This window comes from Anguilla rostrata, chromosome 14 (genome assembly GCF_018555375.3).
Source record: "Anguilla rostrata isolate EN2019 chromosome 14, ASM1855537v3, whole genome shotgun sequence".
In the NCBI taxonomy this organism is placed as follows: Eukaryota; Metazoa; Chordata; class Actinopteri; order Anguilliformes; family Anguillidae; genus Anguilla; species Anguilla rostrata.
The window spans coordinates 25338369-25363430 of record NC_057946.1 but is presented as its reverse complement, the minus strand read 5'-3'; the positions used below and the strand labels follow the sequence as shown (position 1 = coordinate 25363430).

Here is a 25062-nt window from a genome sequence, read left to right as displayed (position 1 = left end):
CCTGTAGGCAAATATTCCGTAAAGAATATTCGGCGATACCCAAAATAATCTCAGATGCCTACTATGGAACGTGGCTCCATTTGAGTTCATCCACGACGCACCTGCGTTTGAACCAGCTGGTGACGTAGGCTACAGTTAGGGCTTTTGCCTACTACTACGGCTACTACAGACAGGCAGCCAATGCGCTGGAAGCGGGGAGGGGAGCAGCGTTGCTCCAGTACTGCGGTTTAGCATGACAGCGTCTCGCATTCATTACGCACCATCAATGGAATACACCGTTTCTTTCCAAGTTCAACAACAGCTAACCGTGTTCCCCGCGTCGCTGGGAGAATCACAGGTACGTTTATCAAAGCATCAGTTTGCATGGTCCACCGTGGCATGACACTTTTATCATCAGCAGTTGTGAAGATGTTGTGTAAACCAAAGTTACATCGTCTCTACAGCGCGGACTTCAAATGAGTACCTGCAACAGTCATTCAGAATAAGGTTTATGTTTATTCTAGAAACCCCCGCTGAACATTCAACCAGCGGCTACATAAAGTTTATAAAGAAGCGGGTTGTATTTTGCTATTGCGTTTGCGTATCGGCGGTCCAAAGGAGCAGTGTGAACACGTTTAAATCCGTGATCGTGATCATTATCCTGGTGGTTGAATTCACTGTGACTGTAACAGCTCTCGAGCACTGTCACAGTTTAATGGCATTAACAGTGCATCAAGTGGTCACAGGTGCAAAGTGTTTTTGTTTTTAATGTGTGTTTTAGAGTTCCACACGCACCTACTTGTTATCCTTGAGCAAAGCAAATCATCATCTGTCGCAGATGTACAGACACGACTATAAGCTGCGCTCTCTGAGAAGTTTAATCGAGAAAATATGACAGGACAGGCTATTAAAATTGATTAATTGCGCTATTATAATTGAGTCACTTGTTATTGCTGCATGGCTGGTATTGCTTTCTATGTTTCATTCGAAGTCAGCGTCCTATTATGATGAGGAAAACTTATATTGGAATAATACATCTTGGTTTGCAGTATTCGTTACAGACTTTAAATGCTTTGGTTTAAAAATGTTAAAGAATATCTATCACCGTGGGTTTGTACCAAACATTTAGTGCAACACCAGCAATATGCTCGTGTAGCCTACTCTACAAACAATGGTGACGCAGAAATGCGGTGCCCTTTGAAGTGCTGTTTTGTTGTAGTTTTAACATTATGATCGTTAGATTACATTAACATTAATCATTATTTGCACGTTAATATTAATTTATAAGAGCTGTGATTTCTTGACGTGACGAACTTTTATTATTGGCACTTAATAGATTTAAGAGCAGTGATTCGATAAAACTCATACTGCTAGGCTAAATATTGTTATAATTCTCTTTGCATGTTGGAACAGCGCAAATAGGGTGTACAGAAATAGGTTTTTCTTTGAGAATATCTGTGACAACAGTCCAATCCTCCACTGTGGAGCAAATAAGTGTGTGTGTGTGTGTGTGTGGGCATGTTTTACTATCTTTGTGAGAACCAAATGTCCCTACAAGGACAGAAAGATAAGGAAAACTATGCAAGGTGGGGACTTTTTGCTGGTCCCCACAAGTTCAAGAGGCTGTTTTAGGGTTAGGACTTAGGGTTAGGGTTACAATTAGGTTAAGGTTAGGGTTAAGGTTAGGCATGTAGTGGTTGGGGTTAGAGGTTACGGAATGAATGTAAGTCAATGGGAGGTCCTCACAAGTATAGCAATACAAACGTGTGTGTGTGCGTGTTTGTGCGTGTGTGTGTGCGCGTGCGAGAGAGTGCGTGTGTGTGTATGTGTGTGAGAGTGTGTGTGTGTGTGAGTGCGTGTGTGAGTGTGTGCGAGTGTGTGTGCGTGCGTGTGTGCGTGTGTGTATGTGAGTGTGTGTGTGTGCGTGCGTGTGTGTGTGTCTGTGTGTTCAACAAAACGAACCAACACAACATGTGAGAGCACCACACCGGATACATTTCACTCAGTACCATGCTTGCATTTCAGCGAGGTGGTCAGCAGAAGCAGAGTTGTGTCGACACGACTGCACAAGCTCTGATACCTGTGTGACACGTGGAGTAGAGACAGAGAGGCGCAGAGGGCTGATTTTAGGCTGATGTGAATCATCCCTGTGCCCCTCCCACACCCTGGGATGCTTGCGGACCCCTGTGGACAGCGGCGGCCTCGCGTTTAGGTATGCACAGCTGAGGCTGATCTGATCGGCAGTCGGCTCAGGTGTTGCTTCGTGCCTTTGCTGAGCCTGTTATACAGGCAGGTCTCGCTGTCCCTTGCGGAGAGGAGCACGGACACAGCCTCTGCGCGTGCTCCGTCTCAGCAAGCCCACTAATGTGACTGTAACTGCTGCCGGGGACCATCGTTTTTATTGATTTTCGGTTTAATTCGCTTTTCTTTTTATCACTTAAAGTAGAATAAAATGGCCTCTGGCTATTTCACCCTTCGGCTTTTGTTATGTTCCTGCTCAGTCAAATCCCGGCATGGTGCCTGCGCCTGACACGGACAGATTCCTCCACACATTGAGCCAGGGGTGCACAGCAAAGCGTCTCAGTGTCAAGTCAACCGTAAATGACAGTCCAGTAGCATACCATATGTACTCTATAAAGGTTAAAAGTACTGTATCATAGTTGACTTTACATTTTCTTAGTGTTCTGTTGTCAAAGTACATCACTGACCATTTTATAGATACATGTTCCCTTGTGGGACCAGATAAAAGTTAATACTTTTATCTGGTCTCAGTAGAATTGTATTATGAAAATACTGATTCTAATAATGATTCATTATTATTATTATTATTATTATTAATAATAATAATTAGAAGAAGAAGAAGAAGAAGAAGAAGAAGAAGAAGAAGAAGAATTTTAAAAATAAATATTATATTATGAATTAAGGGCCGTAAAGCTGGCGGCAGGTTCACACAAAGCGCTGTTTCCTGCTCAGCAGTGTCCAAATGTCAGGTTGAATTATCGGAAATAAATATGCATAAGGCAAAGATCCATCACAAAGCAGCGTTACGTGCCCCTGTCGATGCAAGATTTGGTCCTTCTACACGATGACCCTCTTTCCCTGAGATAGACAGTGGTGGCCGGTGGACTGTCTGATTTGATTAAGGCGCAGAGGAGAAGCAGGGAGGGAACTGGTTGCGCGAGCGTATTTTTCTTACAACTCAATTATCTTTTATTGGCGGGAGATTGCCTGAAAAACAGCCCCGCCCTCCACAGCGCTTCCCCACCATGAATTCCCTCCGAATGATTCCGCACATAATCCTGTTTGTATTGATTCCCCGAAAACATTTTTTTTATCGGCCGCCAGCGCGTTAACCTAGGGTATTGCTAGTTTGTTACGGAGAATACACAATGGATTTGCCTGTTGTCTGTGCAACAACACTAATTTTAAACAAAACCAATTATTATCCTCACATATTCGCCCGTCAGAAATGAACGTCTGCAGTAGCCTATTAATATGTCAGTGAAGGCAGTATGCTGTTGATTTATAAAATCATTAAAATTAAATTGTCCAAGTGCTGAGCTGATAAGGGGCTTCAGATATGTAGCAACACAGTTCAGTTTCTAATAGACATTTCAGAATTGGGTGCTCAAATGCACTTGCTGCAGGCCTTAAAATTATAGATTGGTATGTTTTTATAACTACATAATATCCACATGACTGTGTTAAGATTGGCCTTATCTCTCATTTGCAACCAAGCTAATTACAGAGCCAGTTGAAAATATTATCATTGCAATTGTTGTTTGTTAACCCAATGACAACAAGCATCTTCATAACACAGACAGTGCATTTATGCTTCCCCAGCTTTGTCCAGTCCTAAAGCACGCCCTACTCTTTTTTGGCTGGGTCTTTAAATATCTCAGAGGGATATTTTTTAGGTTTTTGTGAAAATGTTTATTGTGCGTGTTCAACAACGCATAGTGTACGGAGCACTGCTATTCACACCACATTAATCGGTCGAGATTGCGAAATGTAAAAGATGAAAGTCGATGAACGTTGCTTTGTCTTGTTGCACGCTTGCATTGCTGTATCATAACCTGACCATACAAGCAGCCCTGTTCTGCGACAATGTGATATGGTGTTGCAAACACCTGAACAAGAGTTACATAATATGGTCATTCCATTTAAATAAGCAATTGATGACCTTCCTGTACACAAAGGTCAGAGGACACAGATCCACCCAGTGTATGGATGTTCTTCAGGACTTCCTGCCTCTCGCCCAGTGCACGCTGGGATAGGCTCCAGCTCTCCCGCGACCCCACCCAGGATAAGCGGGTACAGATAATGGATGGATGTATGGATGTTCTTCAGGACGGCGGCTGTTGGGATGTTATATGGGCAGCGGTGATTGTGTTGTTGCTTCCTGGGGTTGTGGAGGCCGTAAGGATTGGAATTGCCTGGATTTCGGAGGCTGTAGAGTGTCTGGGCTTGGCTCCTCCCTCCGGACCTGTTTGTTTGGCCCACATAATTAATGCGAGATACGTGTCTGTCTGTGGGGGTCGGCAGGGTCAGCCGTAATTGATTATTGATTAGTGTTCCTGCTGTGCTGGCTCCTCCCACACAGTCCTGTGGGATGGGGAGGAACAAGTCTTGGGCATAGGGTTGGGGGGGGGGTGGGTTCATGCTATAAGGGCTGGAGGGAGGGTGGAGTGCTTTTTTATTTGGGAGGGGAAGTTATTCTGGATGTGGACTAATGCATCATGCTGTGTTGCTCTTATCAAATTAGCACAGTCTCGTTAAAAAAAGTTATGAAAAAGGATGTAAATTATAGATAAAATGAGAGCGAACCAGATAGAGAGACAGAGAGAGAGGGAGAGAGAGGCAGAGTACAATAGCTGTAATAAGGTGCACTGTGCTTTCATGAAATACAGTTTAAAGCTATGCATTATGTAAGAACACTACACTACATAGCCAAAACTTTGTGGACACCTGACATCCAACATCTAATCCAAAATTATAGTCATCAATATGGAGTTGGTCCACCCTTTGCTAATATAACAGCCTCCACTCTTCTGGGAAGGCTGTACATTAGATGTTGGAGCATTGCTACAGGGATTTGGTTCCATTCAGCCAGAAGAGCATTAGTGAGGTCGGGCACTGATTGGGCGATTAGGCCTCACAGTTGGCTTTCCAATTGATCCCAAAGGTGTTGGATGGGGTTGAGGTCAGGGCTCTCTGCAGGCCAGTCAAGTTCTTCCACACTGTTCTCGACAAAACTATTTCCATATGGAGCTCGCTGTGTGCCTGGGGGCATTGTCACGCTGAAACAGGAAAGGGCCTTCCCCAAACTGCTGGGGGAGCACAGAATTGTCAAGAATGTGAGTGTACTGTATGCTATAGCATTAAGATTTTCCTTCACTGAAGCTAAGGGGCCTAGTCCAAACCATGAAAAACAGCCCCAGACCTAAGGGATGTCCAGGTACTTTTGGTCATGTAGTATATAATATTTTTGAAAACAGGGCATTCGGCCCATCAAAGAAGGGCATAAGGAGAGAGCCTCTTAATCGAGTGAGGAACGTCTAAAAAGCACAGAGGCTGGGGTCATCTTGGGCACTCGAGACCTGAAGATGCAGCAGCAGCGTGGGTCCTTTCATTATTAATCTCTCTCTGCATTATTTGCAATATTTCAGAGCTTTTTATTTTATACTTTCCATTTTTAGCTGCGACCGGCAGCTCTATAGCTCTGCCCTGCGTAAGGGCGCTTAGCCTGTTCCGCCGGTCACACAGAAACAGTGAAGCAGTGTGTAGCCCTGCAGTCTAGCTGTTAGCCGCCTCTACCTGTAATATCAGTGAGGATGGAGGAATTACACGAACACGAGTGTCTTTTCACGGACACTAACTGCGTTCGCACCATCTTATAAAGCATTTACTTATTTATTACTTCAGGCTCATCAGCCTGTCTGTAGTTTATCACTTAATAATTTAAGGTGTCTTATTTCAGTGATTTCTTTCTTTTCTCTGTTGGTTATCCATGATCAAGAACACGACTTTCCATTTTGTAAGCCATTTAACACTTGCTGTTTTCTCCAGTGGCTATCTGTACATCATAATCAGCCATTGCATGGTGGGAAAGAGAGCGACATTTTGTCCACAAAATGGCACATCCATTTGTGACATCATTCAAAGCATACGACAGCAGTATGATCAGGGATGATTTGAAATTGTCAAGCCTGGTCAGGGTTCTGCAAAAGCCTATGTTTTATTACCCTAGTTATAGTGCTATCATGCATGTAGTCTGCTTGGATGGAAATTGTGATGGCGTATTTGAGTGAGAGTGTGTGGGACTATTTGTATGTGTGTGTGTGTGAGAGAAGAGAGAGAGAGAGAGAGAGAGAGAGAGAGAGAGAGAGAATAGGGAATCAGAGAGCCTTAATGTTTCTACATCTGTTTGATGGAAATACATTGGACAGGGGGGCGGGGGTAAGGGGTGTGCATTGGGAGCTTCCCATCCTATCCACTGTAAACGATATTGATTCCGCCCCACTCCAAACACTCTCCCTGATGACCAGGAGCGGATAAGCCTGAGTCTGATGTGGCCCCCAGGAGGGCGGGGTGGGCTCTCCTATGGCCTCTGGGGTGGGGGTGGGGGGCGGGGTGGTCTATCCTCTGGCCTCTGGGGTGGGGGGGGGGGTCTGTCCTCTGGCCCCTAGGAGGGGGGGGCTGTCCTCTGGCTGTTTCATAGGACTGTCGGCCCCGGGAGCGAAGGAGAACGCAGGACGGTGTGAGAACAGCACGCCAACGACCGCTGCATGTTTTCGGTCACGGCTGGCTAACGACACAGCCCCCGTTTAAACCCTGGCTATTAGGCCCAGCCTGGATTTGGACAAGCTTATGATAATGTCTAGCCTGTAGGTAATCTGAGCACTAGGTACAAATTAGTTAGGAAAATAATTAGCATTGTTGGGCTGAATGGCCTGTTCTTGAAATTATGTTACTTTTACGCTATGTTATGTTATATTACGCTACATTACGCTATGCTACATTATGTTATGCTACGCTGCGCTATGTTGCATTATGTTATGCTATGTTACAAGCTTACATTTACACAACTTTCCTGAAATGCAGTAGAAGTGTCGTAGTGTTGCAGCAATGCTATGATGATGCAGGAGCAGGAGCAGAATTTAGGCTAAGTGCTATTATGACAGAGACCAAGGATCAGGACTGCAGCGTCAAGATTGATCGCTTGGATTAATAATCAAATGCGTTAGTTTAATGCAAAATTCATACGTCTCATCAATATTTATAAACGGAGGTATGAGAAGCCTGTGTGAAATGGCGCGTACTTCATTAACATTATTAATAGTCCTGCATGAAATGTGTTAGGGAATTCAGACCTAACAAAGTGATGGAGTTTAGAATGTGCCTGAGGAAGAAGGAACCTTTTTTTTCTTTTCTTTTTTTTTTCATATTACGGCTCTTGGGAATGGTACAGAATTGTAAAATATTAATAGAAATGTACATCTCTAACGTAGGTCAAATGTGTCAAACGCAATAAAGCTGTGTACATTTCCGTTGATTATTATGGAGTCTGCTAAGATAATAAAGGCCATGTTGTGTGTTTATATTTTTAAATATAAATACTAATTTCTGCTCCTAAGACAAATACACAAGACACATTAGACACGTTAAAATCCCAATATGCATTAAAAGTTCATTTATGGAGCATTATGGGAGAAATAGCTTTTTTCAGTATTATGTGTTCCCCTAGATGTAACAGATTTGCCAGTTTTGACCAATGTTTTAATTGCCCAATTGAGACCTACAGTAATAGAAAAAAAGGTAATGTACTAGATGTCGGCGGCAGTGTAGTATAATGGGTAAGGAACTGGGATTGTAACCTAAAGGTCACAGGTTCGACCCAGTAGGACACTGCCGTTGTACTGTTGAGCAAGGTACTTAACTTGCATTGCTTCAGTATATATCCAGCTGTATAATTGGATACAATGTAAAATGCTATGTAAAAAGTTGTGTAAGTCACTCTGGATAAGAGCATCTGCTAAATGCCTGTAATGTAATATAGTGTAATGTAGTGTAATAGTTAGGGAACTGGGTTTGTAACTTAAATGTTGCGGGTTTGAATCCCAGCAGGGCCACTGATGGTGTATCCTCGATTGAGGTACCTGGTACAGAGACCTGAATTGTTTCCATTGAAATGTTCAGCTATATAGAGGGATTGTTTGTAAAAATGTAAACTGTATGTTGTTGCTGGAGCCAGAAATTTAGAGTATTGAAAACAGCACAGATTTTAGACATTTTGGGAAATGCAGATAAAAAGAGATGCCCTTTATTTTTTTTTATGTTTCTATGCGTGGTTCACATAGGCAACTCCTGTTTTCCATACTAGTGAACATCTGGACGTCTGTATAATTGAAAATTACCATCTGTATGATTCAAAGAACTGCAAGTGATTTGCATGTAAACAAGTCCCCTCTGCACAGAGGTAAACATGTAGAAAGAGTGCTTAGTATTCCAACCAAATTGTGTCATTGCTGTATCTTTCCAAAGGCTCGTAAATAATTGACATTGGCATTTTTATGGGTGGCGAAGGATTTGCAATGTGCAGCCTGACCTATGGTAATGTATTTTATAAAAATCTATAATACACGCATAATCACAAATACACACACACACACACACACACAGACACGCACAGATTTAGATTCACACCCTTCATCGCCAGCAGTCCTTGTAGTCTGCTTTCTTGGGGTGCTGACTTGTCATTTCATACTGCTTGTCATTGATTGGCCAGGCGTGTTTAAAAAGGGGGTTCTGAGTTCTGAGTGTTGCCTGGCAGTTAGACCCAGTATTCCGGAACTCTGATCTGGTTGCCGGCGATGATGTCACACTGCCAGTGTTCCTGGAGTAGCTTTTTTCCCCCCACACACCATCCTAGTGGCATTAATATTCAGAACATAAGTTCATCCTGTCCTCTGGATAGTTGCTTTATTTCTGCTGGAAATGGAAGACTGTTTGCTGATAAATTATTAAGTTTTATTACCCAATCTCAGTGTACTTCTCCCTCTGTTCCTCAGTGACTTTTTCCCCATCTTTCTGCCTCCCACTCTCTTTCTCTCTCCTTCTTCCTGTCACTCTCCGGAAACAGTGTTCTCCAGCTTGACTCCATAGGAGAACCCTTTTTAGTTCTTTATGTGACCCTTTATGGCAGGTGTGAAAAGTGTCAAATCTCTCGGTTTTAACCATTTTGCCTGACAAAGAACCCCGTGAACTCGATAGGGTACCTCTATGGAGACACAGAGGAGCCTTTCAGAACCATATCTTCTGAGAGTGACCTTGTCCCTCCTCTCTCTTTCCTTCTGACTTTTTTCTCACTTCTTCTATCTCTTTTCCTGTCTCTGCCTCTCTCTCCCCCTCCCAGTCACCTGCTCTCTCCGTTCTCTCAGACTCACGCTCGGCTCGGTGTGTTCTGTCTCCCGCAGATGAAGGCCGGAGCGTTGCCACGGCAGCAGCAGCAGCAGCAGGGCCTGTTCACAGACAGCTACTGCAGCGTCTGCAGCGCCCAGCTCATCTCCCAGTCCCAGAGACTCGCCCACTACCAGGTCAGACATTATCCCACCAATCGCAGCCTGTCCTCCATTCCGCTTGACCAATCAGATCAATCAGATCCTACACCCAGCATTCAGAAGCAGGCTTCCATTCCAACTGACCAACCCCACCCTATCTGGCTAATCATATTGTCACATTACATCATATTATGTCATATCATATTATCAGATTGTCCTCTACATATTGCTGCCAGTAAATCAAAGTCTTTCATCCATTTTAGTAAAAGTGACCAATCACAGCTTGTCTTCCATTTCTGTCTGCGCTCTCAGAAGAAAGGGTTCCAAAAGGCTCCTCTGCGTCTCTACGGATGAACCCTATCTAGTTAACGGGTTCTTTGTCTTTCAGTCTGGGAGTTGTCACACTTTGCACAACTACCATAGAGGGTTCCATAAAGATCTAAAGAGGGTTGAACCCTTTTTTTTTAAATGTATCTGACAAATTTCAGTATGTATTCCAAAATACAGTCTCATATTGGAAATCTTATAACCTTGTTACCACTTGCTTACTGTCTTTATTACCTATTTAATAAAATAATATGTAATTGACAGCTAATTAATATATAGTAGCATGTGTGTGTTATTGTATTAAAGTCTGGGCCAAGGCAGGGGTTCTTTGTGTACAGGAAAATCAAGCGAAGTTTAAGGAAAACAGGTAAAGTTCCTCTACAGAGGTCAATGACAGCTGCCAATAACTGAATTGTTTAGAGATCATTTTGTAAAAGCGAAGTTGGGTATTGGTGTGGTCTCCAAGCCCGCCACCGAGCATAGTTAGTTCCTGTCGATACACCGGTGACACTCTTGAGACAGTGAATAATTGCCACGATTGGATCCCCGGTCACTGAATAATCATCCTGATGGATGACTGCAACGGAGACATTGTGACAGCAGTTCAGCTTATATGGAGGAAACCTCCCTCCCTCCCCCTGCACTTTGTCATGAATAATACTCTGTTGACCACACATGCAAACTGCCATCTGACCTCCGCGTTATCGGGCCATTCATAGCCTGAGGGGTTAGTCTGCAAAGTAAACGCTCGCAAATTGCTCTTCGGAGACCAGCTCACCTTGTTTTCGTTTTGTGTGGCTCATTATCTGTTTGTTCAGATGGATGTGCTTGGCAGCCTGTACACAGAACCTTTCCCAAAGCAGCGACCTGGGAATTCAACCTCGTGTTATTTTACGCAAGCACATTTATAAGGTTTGAGAGGGCTGCAATAACTACATTTGTAATCTAGATGCACAAATTGCAATCTTAGTTACGACGCCGTTTAGCAAGCTCCAGACGTTTATTTTTGTTGATTGCGCTCAATAGAAGCTTTATCATTGCCACATTTTCAAAAGGCTTATTGGAATGGATGTGGTGTTTGGTGGTAGATTCTTAATTGCATCCTTGAGATGCAACCTAGTTTTGCAGATCTCCAAATGTGGCCCTTGAATGTGTCTTTGCCTCCCAAACATATTCCACACTCTGCGTGGTGGCAAGATGCACTTAGGTCCTCTACCAGGCCAGTCTGCCATTGTTCCAGTGGTTTACATTACATTACATTACATTACGGGCATTTAGCAGATGCTCTTAACCAGAGCAACTTACACAACTTTTACACAGCATTTACATTGCATCCATTTATACAGCTGGGCATTTTACTAATTTTGAGTAAGATTAAGTACCTTGCTCAAGGGTACAACGGCAGTGTCCTACCGGGGAATCGAACCTGCGACCTTTAGGTTACAGAAGCAGTTTCTTATCCATTATACTACACTTCTGGTTTTAAACATATTATTGACCAATCAGTGGAAACCACTTTTCGTATTTATTCTGAGAGCTCTTTCCCCATGGTGAAGGATGACACGTCAATTTACATCAATACACCTCTGAACCAGCAAGCCATGGGAGGCCACAAACTAAGATTGAGGTGGACATGCTGAAGTTGTTATTGCATGTTAATGCAGATTTATTTTTGTTCGATTTTATTTTAAATAATTATTAAGGACGTGAATAATTTTGACACACACCTCTCTTGTTCAACAAAAACAAATTACTTTCTGTTGCAGTAAAAAACAATTTTCTCTGAGCAATAATGTTAGCATAAAAGAATGTGCTAACATTGAGCATACAATGTAGCTCATCATATTTAAAAAAATATATTTCTTTGCTCATCTTTATCAAAGGTGCGGCTGCTTCTTGGGGGTGCAGGATATGTGTGAGGACACTTGAGTGTATGTGTACGCTTGTGGGATTTATTTTTGTATGATATATAACTCTGAATACTTGGGACGAATGCATTGTGTAGTTCTCACCTTCCAGTCGTATTTGCAATAAATCACAGAATGTCACCGGCAAGACACAGACGTCAGCTGTGAAAAGAATTCATTCATGTTTAATTCATGGAGAGAAAGCAGAGGACAGACACCATGGTCATAAAAACTATAATTCAATATGATTTCCGGCAGTTGGATTGAATCAGCCAGTGTAAGCTCTTACTTTCGAGCCCCTCTCCTTCTCCTGCTCCCCGAGTTAGACACCTGCATGGCGTTTTCATGGCTGCATTTCTTTTTCTTGCTTATCTTTTTTTCCATACTTTTCCAAACAAAAAAAAACCCTGATGTTTTTCCTGATGGTTCTAATTTGGTGCTTTTATGATCAATACAGTTACTGTTAGTTCAGAAGTGAGGCTTCTTTACTGTAAGTGCAAGGGCGTACGTACGTTTCTGCATGTGTGTGCATTTGTGTGTGAGTGTGTGTGTGTGTGTGTGTGTGTGTGCATGTGCGTGAGTCCGTGTATGTGTGTGTGTGTATGCGTGTGTATGCATGCATGTGCGTCTGTGTGTGTGCATGTGTGTGCAAGTGTGCGAGAGCACGTGTGTGTGCATGTGTGTGTGAGGGAGCGTGTGTGTGAATGTGTATACATGTGTGTGAGTGTGTGTGTTTGTGTGCGTGAGTGTGTGTGTGTTTGTGTACGTGTGTGTGTGTGTGTGTGTGTGTGTGAGGACCGTGTGTGTGTGAATGTGTATACATGTGTGTGAGTGTGTGTGTTTGTGTGCGTGAGTGTGTGAGTGTGTGTGTGTTTGTGTACGTGTGTGTGTGTGTGTGTGTTTGTTTGTGTACGTGAGTGTGTGTGTGTGTGTGAGTGTGTGTTTCAGTCAGTCGGTGCTCCATTCAGCTTTTCAGCCGTCTGAGGAGTGAAGGCCTCACGCTCACCTCTTATTGATCATGTGACTCGCTCAGGGGCATGGCCCGATGGGGCGTGGCAGACCCAGGGGAGGAGACGTGTTTACTTTCCCACAGTCACCATTAGGACCTCCTGTGGGTGCGCAGGGGTAGTGTGTCACAGGCCTGGCCAATCAGCTTCCCTTTCATCATCTCCCACCTCCGTCTCCTCTGACCACGACCAATCCGACCGCGTCGTTCGCATCACCCCGACTCAAACACACAGAAGCGGTAAACTCTGGCACTGGACCGGCCATCTTGTTTTGAGTCGTAAATAGAGAAGTGTTCGTTTTATACAGCTCCGGCAAGGGGCAGGTGTACACTGTCTAAGGGGGTTTCATTTTGTCGAACTGACAATCAAGACAAGTGTGTCAAACTAAATCCCAAGGGCGTCGCAGCGTCTGCAGGTTTTTCGTGTTTTCCTTTTCAATCAGCTGCCAATTAAGGCCTTGAGAACCAGGTGTGTGGATCCCTCAGCCAATCAATGAACTGCTTCTGCCGAGAACATCCAACAAACAAGCAGGCCCCGCGTCCCTCCAGGACTGGAGTTTGACACCTGTGCTCAAAAAAAATGCCTGAAATGTCCAGAAACGTGTTGTTTGATACCTGTGACCTTTCCCTCCTCGCAGAGCCGGAAACACGCTAACAAAGTGAGGCTATACTACATGCTACACCCCGAAGACGGAGGCTGCCCTGCCAAGAAACTGCGCACGGATAGCGTAAGCAAACCCGACCCTGCTACCCTGCCTTTTCAATCACTGCATAAAACATGTAGATAGCCACGAAGGTGGCTGCATACGCACAGCCCTAATGCGTAATTCCACGGAATGACCGACACTGATTCAGCAATCAGAAAAAACATGGCGTGGAGTCAATATGAACGAACGAACTAACAAATGAACGAACAAACTAATTAATCATTGCATTTATATAGACTTTTCCAGATGCTCAAAGTGCTTTACAGTGATGAGTGGGAACTCACCTCTCCCACCACCAATATCTGATGGTTACAGTGAACACTGACACAGTTCAAGGACATAATAAATAAGGGGCAAGAGCAGTACATGTGCACCAACCATCCTTGCCCCTCCCCCTCCCCCCCAGTCCCCTATCTAGGAACCACCGTAATTATTCTGACAGCCCCTCATTAAATATTCAGCCAATCGTAAAGGTGAGTAATTTGCCTGTTTAAGCGAGCGAGCGAGCAGCAGGTCGGGCCGCAGGTAGGAACGCCGTTCCCTGTTTCAGATCGCGGACCCACGGCGCCGCGTGAACGTCCCGCTTAGACGACGGCGCCTTCGCGCCTCCAGAACAGATTCTGCTCTATTATTAATGCCTGGCCTTTTTACGACGCGAGGCGCGGCATAAATGCTTAATGCGGAAGCCCCGTCGGGGGGACGGGGGCGAATGCAGAGGGGTAGGAGGGGGACTGCGGTAATTAAATATTTCAGCGTTTCTGTTTTTTTTTTTTTTAGGAAACATTTCTGCCTTGATTTTACAGTGAGATCCGAGCGATGTTATGTAACGTTTAGCTGACTGTTAATTAGGACTTTTAATTTGACATCGTCAGGGCGCTTTGAGGCCGTTAGTGATCTCATCCCTGGGCCCAGCGATGACAGCGCGTGTGTTCATGAAGCCGGTCTATGCTCGCTGGGTCTAGTAGAGCTCACGGTGGAGTTTGTAAAGCGCTGTCAGGACTGAGATTTTGCATGGAATTATGGGGGATTCGCCGCGGCGTTCCGCGGGGGAGGATCTGCCAGAGAGAGCGGCGCTCAGGCGTGCGGCGGAGGTGATCAAAGAGACCGGCTCAGAGCGCTTCGGGAGGGGCAGTAGGCTGTCAGACTCGGCTCTGATTGGCCCCTCTCTCAGGGCCTGATTCTCAGTCACAGCTGAGGGGTTAGTTCAGCGGCTGAGACAGTTGGAGAAGCAGCCCAACGCTTTGGCGGGTATGAGTGAACAGTTCTTTATAGTTCCTTGCCTGATTTTTTTTTCTGCGTCTCATAATTTAAATGTGTAGATGTGAGGAGGGATATGTGCTGGAATAAGAGTGTGTGTGTATGTGTGTGTGTGTACGTGTGCACGTGTGTGTGCATGCGTGCGTGTGTGTGTGTGTGTGCGTGCGTGCGTGCGTGCGTGCATGTGTGTGTGTACGTGTACACGTGTGTGCGTGCGTGTGTGTGTGTGTGTGTGTATGTGCGTGCGTGCGTGTGTGTGTGTGTGTGTGTGTATGTGTGTGCGTGCGTGTGTCTTGCAGGCCAGTGAAGACGCTGATGTGGACAGGAATAAGTGCTGTACTCTCTGCAACATGTCCTTCACCTCCGCTGTGGTGGCTGAGTCTCACTACCAGGGCAAGATCCACGCCAAGAGACTGAGGCTGCTGCTGGGGGACGCGGCTGTCCCCAACACTGGCACAGGTGAGCCCCACCCCCATATCACCTGTCCCCAACACTGGCACAGGTGAGGCCCAACTGCCATATCACCTGTCCCCAACACTGGCACAGGTGAGCCCCCACCACCATATCACCTGTCCCCAACACTGGCACAGGTGAGTCCCCACCACCATATCACCTGTCCCAGCACTGGCACAGGTGAGCCCCGATCGCCATATCACCTGTCCCCAACACTGGCACAGGTGAGGCCCAACCGCCATATCACCTGTCCCCGGCACTGGCACAGGTGAAGCCCAACTGCCATATCACCTGCCCCCAACACTGGCACAGGTGAGCCCCCACCGCCATATCACCTGTCCCAGCACTGGCAGAGACCACCGTGTTCATGTGTGTCGGTGTCTTTGTGCTTCCCAGTGTGTGTGTGTGTGAGTTTGTAAGAGCAGTGTGATTTCATTCTCTTAATTGCTCTGTAAGAAAGTGACAGCTGGTGATTCACTGTAAAGAGAGCCCTAAATCTCAGCCCCTGGATCTCGGGGGCTGGGGCGCAATCATTATTTTACCCCCCAGCCCCCACCCCCTGCCCCTCCCCCCCCCCAGCCCCAAAAATAAACATGCAGCATCCAATCTGGCGCTCCAGCTCTTTGATGAGGAGATTTTGCGTTCGGGGGGATTTTTCGGCTAACACATCTTTTCTCATGATAATTAAATTCCTTTCGTTAAGGCCTGATTTGCATTCCAAGCGTGGAGCGCAGCGAAAGCGCCGTTCGCGGTGCGCGTGACACGCGAGGCGGCGCCGGCGTAAAAAAAAAAGAGCCGTGGCGCGGTTTCAGACGTCTAAACGCCGCGTTAGCGACTCACGCGGTCCCGCGCATCTCACTGACTTGCGAATAGACATTACATTACATTACAGGCATTTAGCAGACGCTCTTATCCAGAGCGACTTACACAACTTTTTTACTTAGCACTTTACATTGTATCCATTTATACAGCTGGATATATACTGAAGCAATGCAGGTTAAGTACCTTGCTCAAGGGTGCAACGGCAGTGTCGTTACCCGGGATTCGAACCTGCAACCTTTCGGTTACAAGCGCAGTTCCTTCCCCACTGTGCCACACTCCGTCCTCCGTAGACGGATAGCTTTTCCTCGCCGGCACCCCGCAGACCCAGCGTCTCCGTTCGTCACGCTCCGCGGCGTGTCAAATGCTAATTCGACTCTGACGGAGTGCGTAGTTTTCGCAGGCAGGGCGCGTTTGACCACCGCTCGGACTCGTAAATAAATTAGCGCGGAGCGTACGGCGTGCGAAGCGCTGTGATGACATCGTAATTAACAACGTGACTCTGCAAGGCCTGCCACGTCCCTGGGACAAAAGCGCCATTATCCTCTTTGGACTTGCATCTGCTGAAAGGATTAATTGCTTTAATGATTCGTTTCATATTAAAGCCTATAGTTCTTATTATATTAGATTATTCAAATTCAAAGGCCCGGTTAGTTTTAATGGAATTTCACCACTCAGAGAGCTGCGTTCCTCTAAACCAAACTGTGCTTTTGTGTTTTCGACGCGTCCCCCCGCAGAAACGCCGTCCAGTCCCGCCTCTCCGCCGCCCGACGTGACCGCGGCGACCTCGCCGTGGCGACGGGAGGACTCGGACCGCTTCTGCCAGCTGTGCAGCGCCTGGTTCAACAACGCCGGCATGGCCCGGCAGCACTACGACGGCAAGAAGCACAGGAGGAACGCTGGGCGGGCCGACCTGCTGGAGCACCTGGGCCGGACGCTGGGCATCGGCAGGACAAAGGGTACGAGGGAGGGGTGCGGCCTGCGCTGAGTTTAAACCAATGGGTGTGAGAGGCAGGGCTAAGACTGTGGCCATAGGGGGTGGGGTATATGAGGATGGATATGGGGAGCAGGGCTAAGACTGTGACCACAGGGGGTGGGGTATATGAGGAAGGATAGGGGGCGGGCTCAGACAGGGAGTATGAGGGGGAGGGGCTATATGAGGCAAGGGTGGCCCAGACAGGGAGAATGAGGGGGAGGGGCCTAGATGAAGGCAAGGGGGCGGGCTCAGACAGGGAGTATGAGGGGGAGGGGCCTAGATGAAGGCAAGCCTGTGAAGCCTCACAGAGTTCCCACCCAGCCCCAGTGTGGAACGAACTCCCGTCTCTCTCGAACTCCCACTATCCATCTTCCGCGTGGCTGAAGACTACTCTTCAACTATACCAGAATAACCACCACCACGCTGTATATATAAAAAATAATAATAAAAAACCCTTCTATCACTTGTACATGTTGCCCTTCCTGCACTTCTTGGTAAATTGTATTCGTCTAATACGTAGCTTATTCTTCTGCCTAGTTTGACTTTGCAGATGTCAGACCAGGATAGTGCTCTTTGTCTCGGCTAGAAATTTACAAAATAGTAATTGTACTTTCTGAACCCGTGTTCAGCGTTGTCTACGATATGAAAATGCATTTTTGTACGTCGCTTTGGATAAAGCGTCTGCTAAATGATGTAATGTAATGTAATGTAGTCCTGTGAAAAGCACTAAAAGAGCTCTCGTGGAGAAGTGTGCTGTGGAAACTTTATGGTGTGTGTCAGAACTCAGGGGTCAGTGTGTGTGTGTGTATGCGTGTGTGTGTATGTGTGTGAGTGGGTTGGCGCTGTACGTGAGAGGTAACCCGGCGGGTTCTGTCGATAAGGTTACACAACTTGTTGGCAGCACAGCGTGGAGATGATCCTGAGGGTGTGAGATGCTCTCGATTATTTTACCATTAAATTTTTTAAATCTTATTTAGGACCTGTCCCCCACCACACCTCCAAAGTCAAACGTGTGTATATTTTATAGTGAACTGAATAGACATTTAATTAGGACCTACTGTATGTCTGAAACACATCGGACACACCTGTGTCCCAGCACCCCCTGCACAGAAACAACCTTCAGGTGGTGTTTGTTCTCGAGTGGGCAGAGGGCTATCAGCTGTTACCACGGTAACAGCTCCTCCTCTGTGTTGTCACCGCAGCCTGGGGAATGCTGGGAAAAAAGCAGGCTGACCTGAGAGCAGCGTTGGTCAGACACATTACAGTTCCATTCCGCCGTGTTTTTTCTCCCGCTCTGGGTTTTCCGCGGTGCGGCGGCGATGGATCGGCCTCTCTGCTCTGCGTGCGGTCGCTCTGTCAGAAGCGCTGACAGGCGTGTGCGGGAGAGGCCAAACAGCTGGCACCGCACTGAAATGAACTCCCCGGTGGTCCAGTACGTGTCATGACGGGACACACACGGTCCGCGCTCTTCATGCCTTCCTGTCACACAGAGAACATGCGGTTGACCAATGCATTTACGTGTGTATGTGTGTGTGTGTGTGTGTGTGTGTGTGTTTGTGTGTGTTTGTGTGACTGTGCTAATGCATGTGTGTGTGTGTGTGTGTGTGTTAATGCATGCGTGCACGTGTGTGTGTGTGTGTATGTGTGTGTGTTTTTTTGTGTGGGTTTGCGTGCATGTGTGTGTGTGTTAATGCATGCGTGCGTATGTGTGTGTGAGAACATATGTGTGTGTGTGTGACTGTGTTAATGTATGTGCGTGTGTGTGTGTGTGTGTGTGTGGTCGTGTGAGAGCAGGGACATGTAGAGACCAGATGGCTGTGAACACTGCCCTTGGCGAAATCTGATTCTGCAGCCACCTGGTTGAAGGTGAACAATAGGAACACCTTAAAGGACATTCTATTCCCCTCACTTTGCCTCTCTTCATATTTCTTTTTTTAAAGGCTTTTCTAAAGCGAGAAATATTCTCATGTGCCAATATTCTCTTGAGTGTCCTTTAGTAATAAAATAAGAAATCATAAAATGACCCTGAAGGTCGCGTGGCTGGTGTGTGGGGACACAGATGGATTTTCTGAGGCCACAGGACGTCCGCTCGCTTCGATCGGCGTGGAAACGGATCGCCGTAACCTCCACCGGAGCTGGACTGGCTGACTGGGGGACAGGCAGGCAGGCAGGCAGGCAGGCGATGGATGTCCTGTTCTCATCCCTTTACCGTGACCCACAATGTCGTCAGCACTGCCAAAACCTTCAGAATGCCTTTTTCCTTTTTTTCCCCAAGCGGTCAATACACTGCCTGGCTTTTCTGTGACTATTCGATAAGGAAAAGCCTCAGCATTTCAGCTCCGTGTTTCTGTCTCGATTTTAATTTAATGAAAAACATTTTTTTTTTGCTGTCCTATTGTTTTGTGAGTGGCGAGGGACCGGCGAATCGCAGCCTCCCGGCGTCCAGGCCGCGTGGCACGTTAGCGCGTCACACCGTCGGCCCAATCAGACGAGCGATCTGTTTCACCGCCTCCTCTCGCCGCGGCGATTTAAACGAGCCGGCGTCCTGGCGGGACTCCACACGCCCCCCAAAAGTGAAAGGGGTAACAGAGCGGAGTGACGCGGGGCCGGTTTCTGCGTTGGGACGCCCCTGCGTCTGCGTGCGGCAGCGAGACGGGAGCGTGTTCCCTCGCTGAGGTTGAGAGGCGTAGGCGAATTCGGAGAGAGATGCGGGCCGACCGCTCGCGTCCTCGGAGGCACAGCCACATGTGTGAGGTGTGTGTGTGTGTGTGTGTGTGTGTGTGTAATCTGTGTGTGTGTGTGTGTGTAATCTATGTGTGTGTGTGTGTGTGTGTGTGTGTAATCTGTGTGTGTGTGTGTGTGTAATCTATGTGTGTGTGTGTGTGTGTGTAATCTGTGTGTGTGTTCTCTCCTCAGGTCTGAAGCGCAGCCACATGTGTGAGGTGTGTGTGTGTGTGTGTTCTCTCCTCAGGTCTGAAGCGCAGCCACACTCGTGAGGTGTGTGTGTGTGTGTGTGTGTGTAATCGGTGTGTGTGTTCTCACCTCAGGTCTGATGGGCACCCACACGTGTGAGGTGTGTGTGTGTGTGTGTGTGTAATCTGTGTGTGTGTTCTCTCCTCAGGTCTGAAGCGCAGCCACACGCGTGAGGTGTGTGTGTGTGTGTAATCTGTGTGTGTGTTCTCTCCTCAGGTCTGAAGCGCAGCCACACGTGTGAGGTGTGTGTGTCTGTGTGTGTGTAATCAGTGTGTGTGTGTGTGTAATCAGTGTGTGTGTGTATGTAATCGGTGTGTGTGTTCTCTCCTCAGGTCTGAAGCGCAGCCTCACGTGTGAGGTGTGTGTGTGATCTGTGTAATCTGTGTGTGTGTGTGTGTGTGTAATCGTGTGTGTGTGTGTGTGTGTGTAATCGGTGTGTGTGTTCTCTCCTCAGGTCTGAAGCGCAGCCACACGTGTGAGGTGTGTGTGTGATCTGTGTAATCTGTGTGTGTGTGTGTGTGTAATCGGTGTGTGTGTTCTCTCCTCAGGTCTGAAGCGCAGCCACACGTGTGAGGTGTGTGTGTGTGTGTGTGTGTGTGTGTGTAATCGGTGTGTGTGTTCTCTCCTCAGGTCTGAAGCGCAGCCACACACGTGAGGTGTGTGTGTGTGTGTAATCTGTGTGTGTGTTCTCTCCTCAGGTCTGAAGCGCAGCCACACGTGTGAGGTGTGCAGCGTGACGCTCAACTCGGTGGCGCAGTACCACGCCCACCTGCAGGGCTCCAAACACCAGAACAAGTGAGTGCGCCTCACACGAGCGCCGCCGCTAAGACACACCCCTTTTTTCGATGTCCTGTGTGACGTCGGCCTCCTCGATGCAGTCGCTTCCGGACGCTTTTTCAGCAGCTGTGAAAGTTCTTACCTAACGGAGGGAGAGGGGCCTATTTTTATCCCAGAGCTGCATGCGGTCTGCGGTTTTTTCTCCCGCTTCAGGTGATCCATACGAAGATGACATCATTCTCGTGCGCACGCTCGGTCCAGGAAAATAAGATGTGAAATCGAGGGTAAAAATTGAAAATTACGCTGGAGTCTGTATGACTTTATCACATGCATATTTACAGGACTGCAAATATATACATCTGTAAGTAGCTTATTCTCTCTTAAAGGGATAGTGCACTTTCTGGGTCATGTGAAACTCCTGTATCAAAAATATCCTTCATTGCATTTAACAGAATGTCAGGGCCAGTCGAAAAACACTAAAACTGAAATTATATCAAAAACCCAAAAAAGTTAACTACCCTTTTAAAACACGATATTCTTAAAGAATAACTACATTGTCTGCTGAGACCCCATCCTGGAGCTTTTATGCACTTTTTCCCAGTATGTTTTTAATTGTGGGAAAGCAGGCGCAGCAACAGTATCCAGAGCACTCCTGAATCCACACCAGGAACAGCGGTAAAACTGATTCTGTGTGTGTGTGTGCAGGTGTGTGTGTGCAGGTGTGTGTATGCGCGTGTCTTAGGGGTATGCAGAGACGTCATTATCTGTATCTGTATCTGTTCAACCAACAAAATTATCTGTCTGTGTATCTGTATTCGGATAGAAGGCCGGAAGTGGGTGTGGTTTATACCGGAAGTCACGTTAAATCTGGCAAATTTTAAATCTGGTATTTTCTAACAAAACCCCTGGAGCCAGAGCGCTCAGTGTTGTGTGAAGTCATGGCGGGAGGACGTTGCTGGAGCTCTCTTCCGTTCTGCGTATGTGTTAATAACACGATAATAACAGAGTTATATCAGGCTCAATAACATGATAATAACAGGGTTATATCAGGCTCAGGAGGGTACCTGATAATTGTTTGAGTGTAAATAGTATGTAGGTATGACAGTTGTTCTTGTGTGATGAGTCTATGTGTTTGTGAATGGACAGAAGGAGTTGTGGATGGACAGAAGGAGTTGTGGATGTTGTGATATTCACATTATGATTTTGCAATAGCTATGAAATAGCTGGCAAATTTCTGGCACCACGGTAGAGCTTATGGTCAGGGACATTCTGTAATTGCAGCCTCGTTAGCCACTTGTGAAGGTGATTTTCAGTAAGCAGGAATTAACACTTCAGTGATAACAGAAAAAATGTTCAGTGTTAATTGAACTCTAGCAGTGTTAATTCAACTCTAACAGGGACCAAATGTTATCTGTTAGGGTTGAATTAAGTCCGTTAGAGTTGAATTAACACCGGTCATGTTACTGAGTAGGAATGCATTATTGTGCAGTTGCTCAGGCCACCCTGTGTAAGCGATTCTCTTTCGTCTGGTCTGCTTCCCTCTGCAGCCTGAAGAACCAGCTATGAACACGGCGAACTCTGACAGGATGCTCACCCGGTCAACTGATGTCACAGGAGCTGCTGTCCTTTTGTCCCTCTTCCTTGTCTGTCTGTCTATCCCCTATCTCTCGCTCTCTCTCTCTCTCTTTCTCTGTCTCTCTCTCTCTGTTTCTAGCCTCGATCAAATGTGCACCTTTAACCCATAAACGTTCCGGCAATTTTCCCTGTCGGCGTCACGTGGGAACAGGGGCAGGAATCGATTTTCCATGTTAGATGTTCCTCCAGTTTTCCGGGCCAGGACCTAGCCTGATTTACAGAAATATTTCTGTCACGGCACTAGCAGCAACATTCCCGGGTTGAGCACACAGAGGTCACAGCGATTTTTTATATATGGCGCAATTTCTTTAATAAATACTCTACGGAATCTGCCCATTAATTGTCATCATTGCCTCATGAATTGCTTTTGTGCTGTGCAGTGCTTGTAGGTAAACATCTGTGTCAAGCACTTCCAGCCTTAAGTTGCCTTTTTACCCAGTGTAGCAAGCTGGCTAGTGCTACAACTACATTGAGCCACATATCAATGCCAGATAAAGCTAGTTATTTGGATAACAGAATAATTTTTATTGTATTTTACTAAAAAACAACACCGCATGTAAGTAGGTTATTGATTTTTAGCTGAAAAACCATGTTTCCATTGTTAATCTAAAATTAGCTATTTGGGATCATTTGAGCTCTATTGGCAAAACATGTTACTGTAAGATTATCTCAAACTATCACTCTTCAACTATGTTGTGTTGGTAGGATTTGTAGTACATCTCTACCAAAAACTATTATCGCTATCAGTGAAATATCCGGCTGTTTTAAAGACAAACGAACATAACGTTAGCATTAGTCCTGCATTCCTTTAGAGGGTACACATCCTTGCCTGATCTATCCGGAGCAGTCGTATCATGTGTGAGACAGACTGAACACAGAATTTTCCTGTATAGGAAACCTATGTGTGTCAACAGGGAAAACCACTATCTATCCCAAGTAATGGGACCCAGCAATGTTGTGGGTTCCATGTGTGAGAGGAGCTTCTGGTTCTATTATTCTCTCACTGAGTCTCTTTCCTCTATTTTCAGTCCTTTCTCCTAATCTTTCTCTATCTGTATCTCTGCCTCTCTGTCCCTCCTTCCTCTCTCAATAATTTTGTCTTCTCTTTCAGTTGTTTCTGCTGCAGTGTATATTTTATCTTTTTTTTAAATTCCACACAACCACTAAATACAGTGAGTTTCGAGCAGAAATAAAGAGATTAGAGAGATTACAGAGAAGGACGGGGATTTTATGAGGCTCTGTCAGTTCTTAAAATAATTCCCAAAAAATATGTAATTTAAAGAGGCTTAGTAGGTTTTAAGCGGTCCAATTTTGAGCGTATGTTCTGAAATTCCACTTGGACGTAAATTACGAGCATGCGCACATTCTAAAATGAGCTTAAATAATATCAACCACCTCCAACAGATTGGCAAATGTGATAGCCTCCTTTTATAATTAAATTGGCTCCAGAAACATTGGAACAAAAAAGGGTCATTCCTATAGGCCACAGACTATTAACCAAGTTTGAGGCCAGAAAATATTCTGAGCTATTTTTACATTACGCCTATGAATCACAATCTGTAGGCCTACTTTTAAACGATCAAATAAAAATCTGTACTCTTATGTCACAACCATTATGAGCACGTCCTAAAAGGAGCGGACGTACACACTGGTTGTGCCAAACGGTTAGCCTGGAAATAAGTCACAGTCGCTTCGAATAGGTCTACCTCAGAGTAGAATTCATGGAGGAGTCCAGAAGAGGCTGTCCCATCTGTAGACATGCAAAACAAATATCACTGTACATAAAATACACAGATGCTGCAGCCACATGATTCCCATCCTGTAATAACGGTTTTATGCGTTTTCACTGTTTATGGTGAGTTTTATATTTGCTCCAATTTCAGATCTGATTAAGCGAGTTGCTTCATTCTCAGCAGGGAGGGGCCTGCTCAATGTGTTGCATTTCAAACTGTGTCTTGCTATCTGAATTTTTGCAGGCTGTTCTGGATTTCGAGATGTATATACAAAAGTATTAGGACGGTGATGCAATTTTTTTTTTAATTTTATGTAATTTTGTTGATTTCACTTCACTTCATGTCAGTGACACTACCGTCATTTCCGGTAATATAAAGTTATTTTAGGTGAACAATGATTTTCTGTGCCTTGTTTACAATTTCATTGTGTTAACGAAGATGGCAGTGGCAGGATGAGGACCTGTTCAATATTAGATTCTCATTCCCATAATTATTCCTGTTTGGGCTCTCTCTCTCTTTCTCTCTCTCTCTTTCTCTCCCTCGCTCCCTCCTTCCCTCTTTGATCTATGTTGTCCTGTGTTTTGTGTCTCAGGGAGGTCTTTGTTCAGACCGCTGCGTGACCTAACAATATTGCTTTCTCATTTGCATAGAAATAATGTGAGAGAGTTATTATCCAACAGTTATATAGCCTGTGGTCTGCTAGTGTGTTAAAAAATATATATTTTGTTTACTGTGCAGTGACATCGTTTAATAAATGTCGCATTTGTTTGTTTGTTTCTTCCTTTCTTTGAGTGGACAGTTTTACCTAAACAATTTATACAGTAAGTCCATGCTACACAAATGTACAATCAACATATGTGATCGATATTGCAAAAAAAAAAAACAGTGTCATTGTTCTTTACTCTGGTTGATATCATTTTGTCAAATAAATGATTTTGCTTCAAATGTCCAAA

General features: G+C 45.7%; 1 protein-coding gene across 1 annotated transcript; it reads left to right on the top strand.

Moving 5' to 3' along the window:
* Positions 1-189: 189 nt before the first annotated feature.
* On the top strand, positions 190-25062 carry LOC135239730 (zinc finger matrin-type protein 4-like). Its single transcript, XM_064308606.1, has 7 exons — positions 190-337; positions 9456-9575; positions 13418-13507; positions 15043-15202; positions 16753-16974; positions 20663-20759; positions 22289-25062. The coding sequence occupies exons 1-7, from the start codon at positions 233-235 to the stop codon at positions 22305-22307; spliced, it is 813 nt and encodes a 270-aa protein (XP_064164676.1). The 5' UTR covers positions 190-232; the 3' UTR covers positions 22308-25062.

Coding starts and splice junctions, on each gene's coding strand:
- LOC135239730 (XM_064308606.1), top strand. CDS start 233: ATGACAGCGTCTCGCATTCATTACGCACCATCAATGGAATACACCGTT. Junction 9,576..13,417: donor AGAGACTCGCCCACTACCAG/GTCAGACATTAT, acceptor CCCTCCTCGCAG/AGCCGGAAACACGCTAACAA. Junction 16,975..20,662: donor GGGCATCGGCAGGACAAAGG/GTACGAGGGAGG, acceptor TTCTCTCCTCAG/GTCTGAAGCGCAGCCACACG.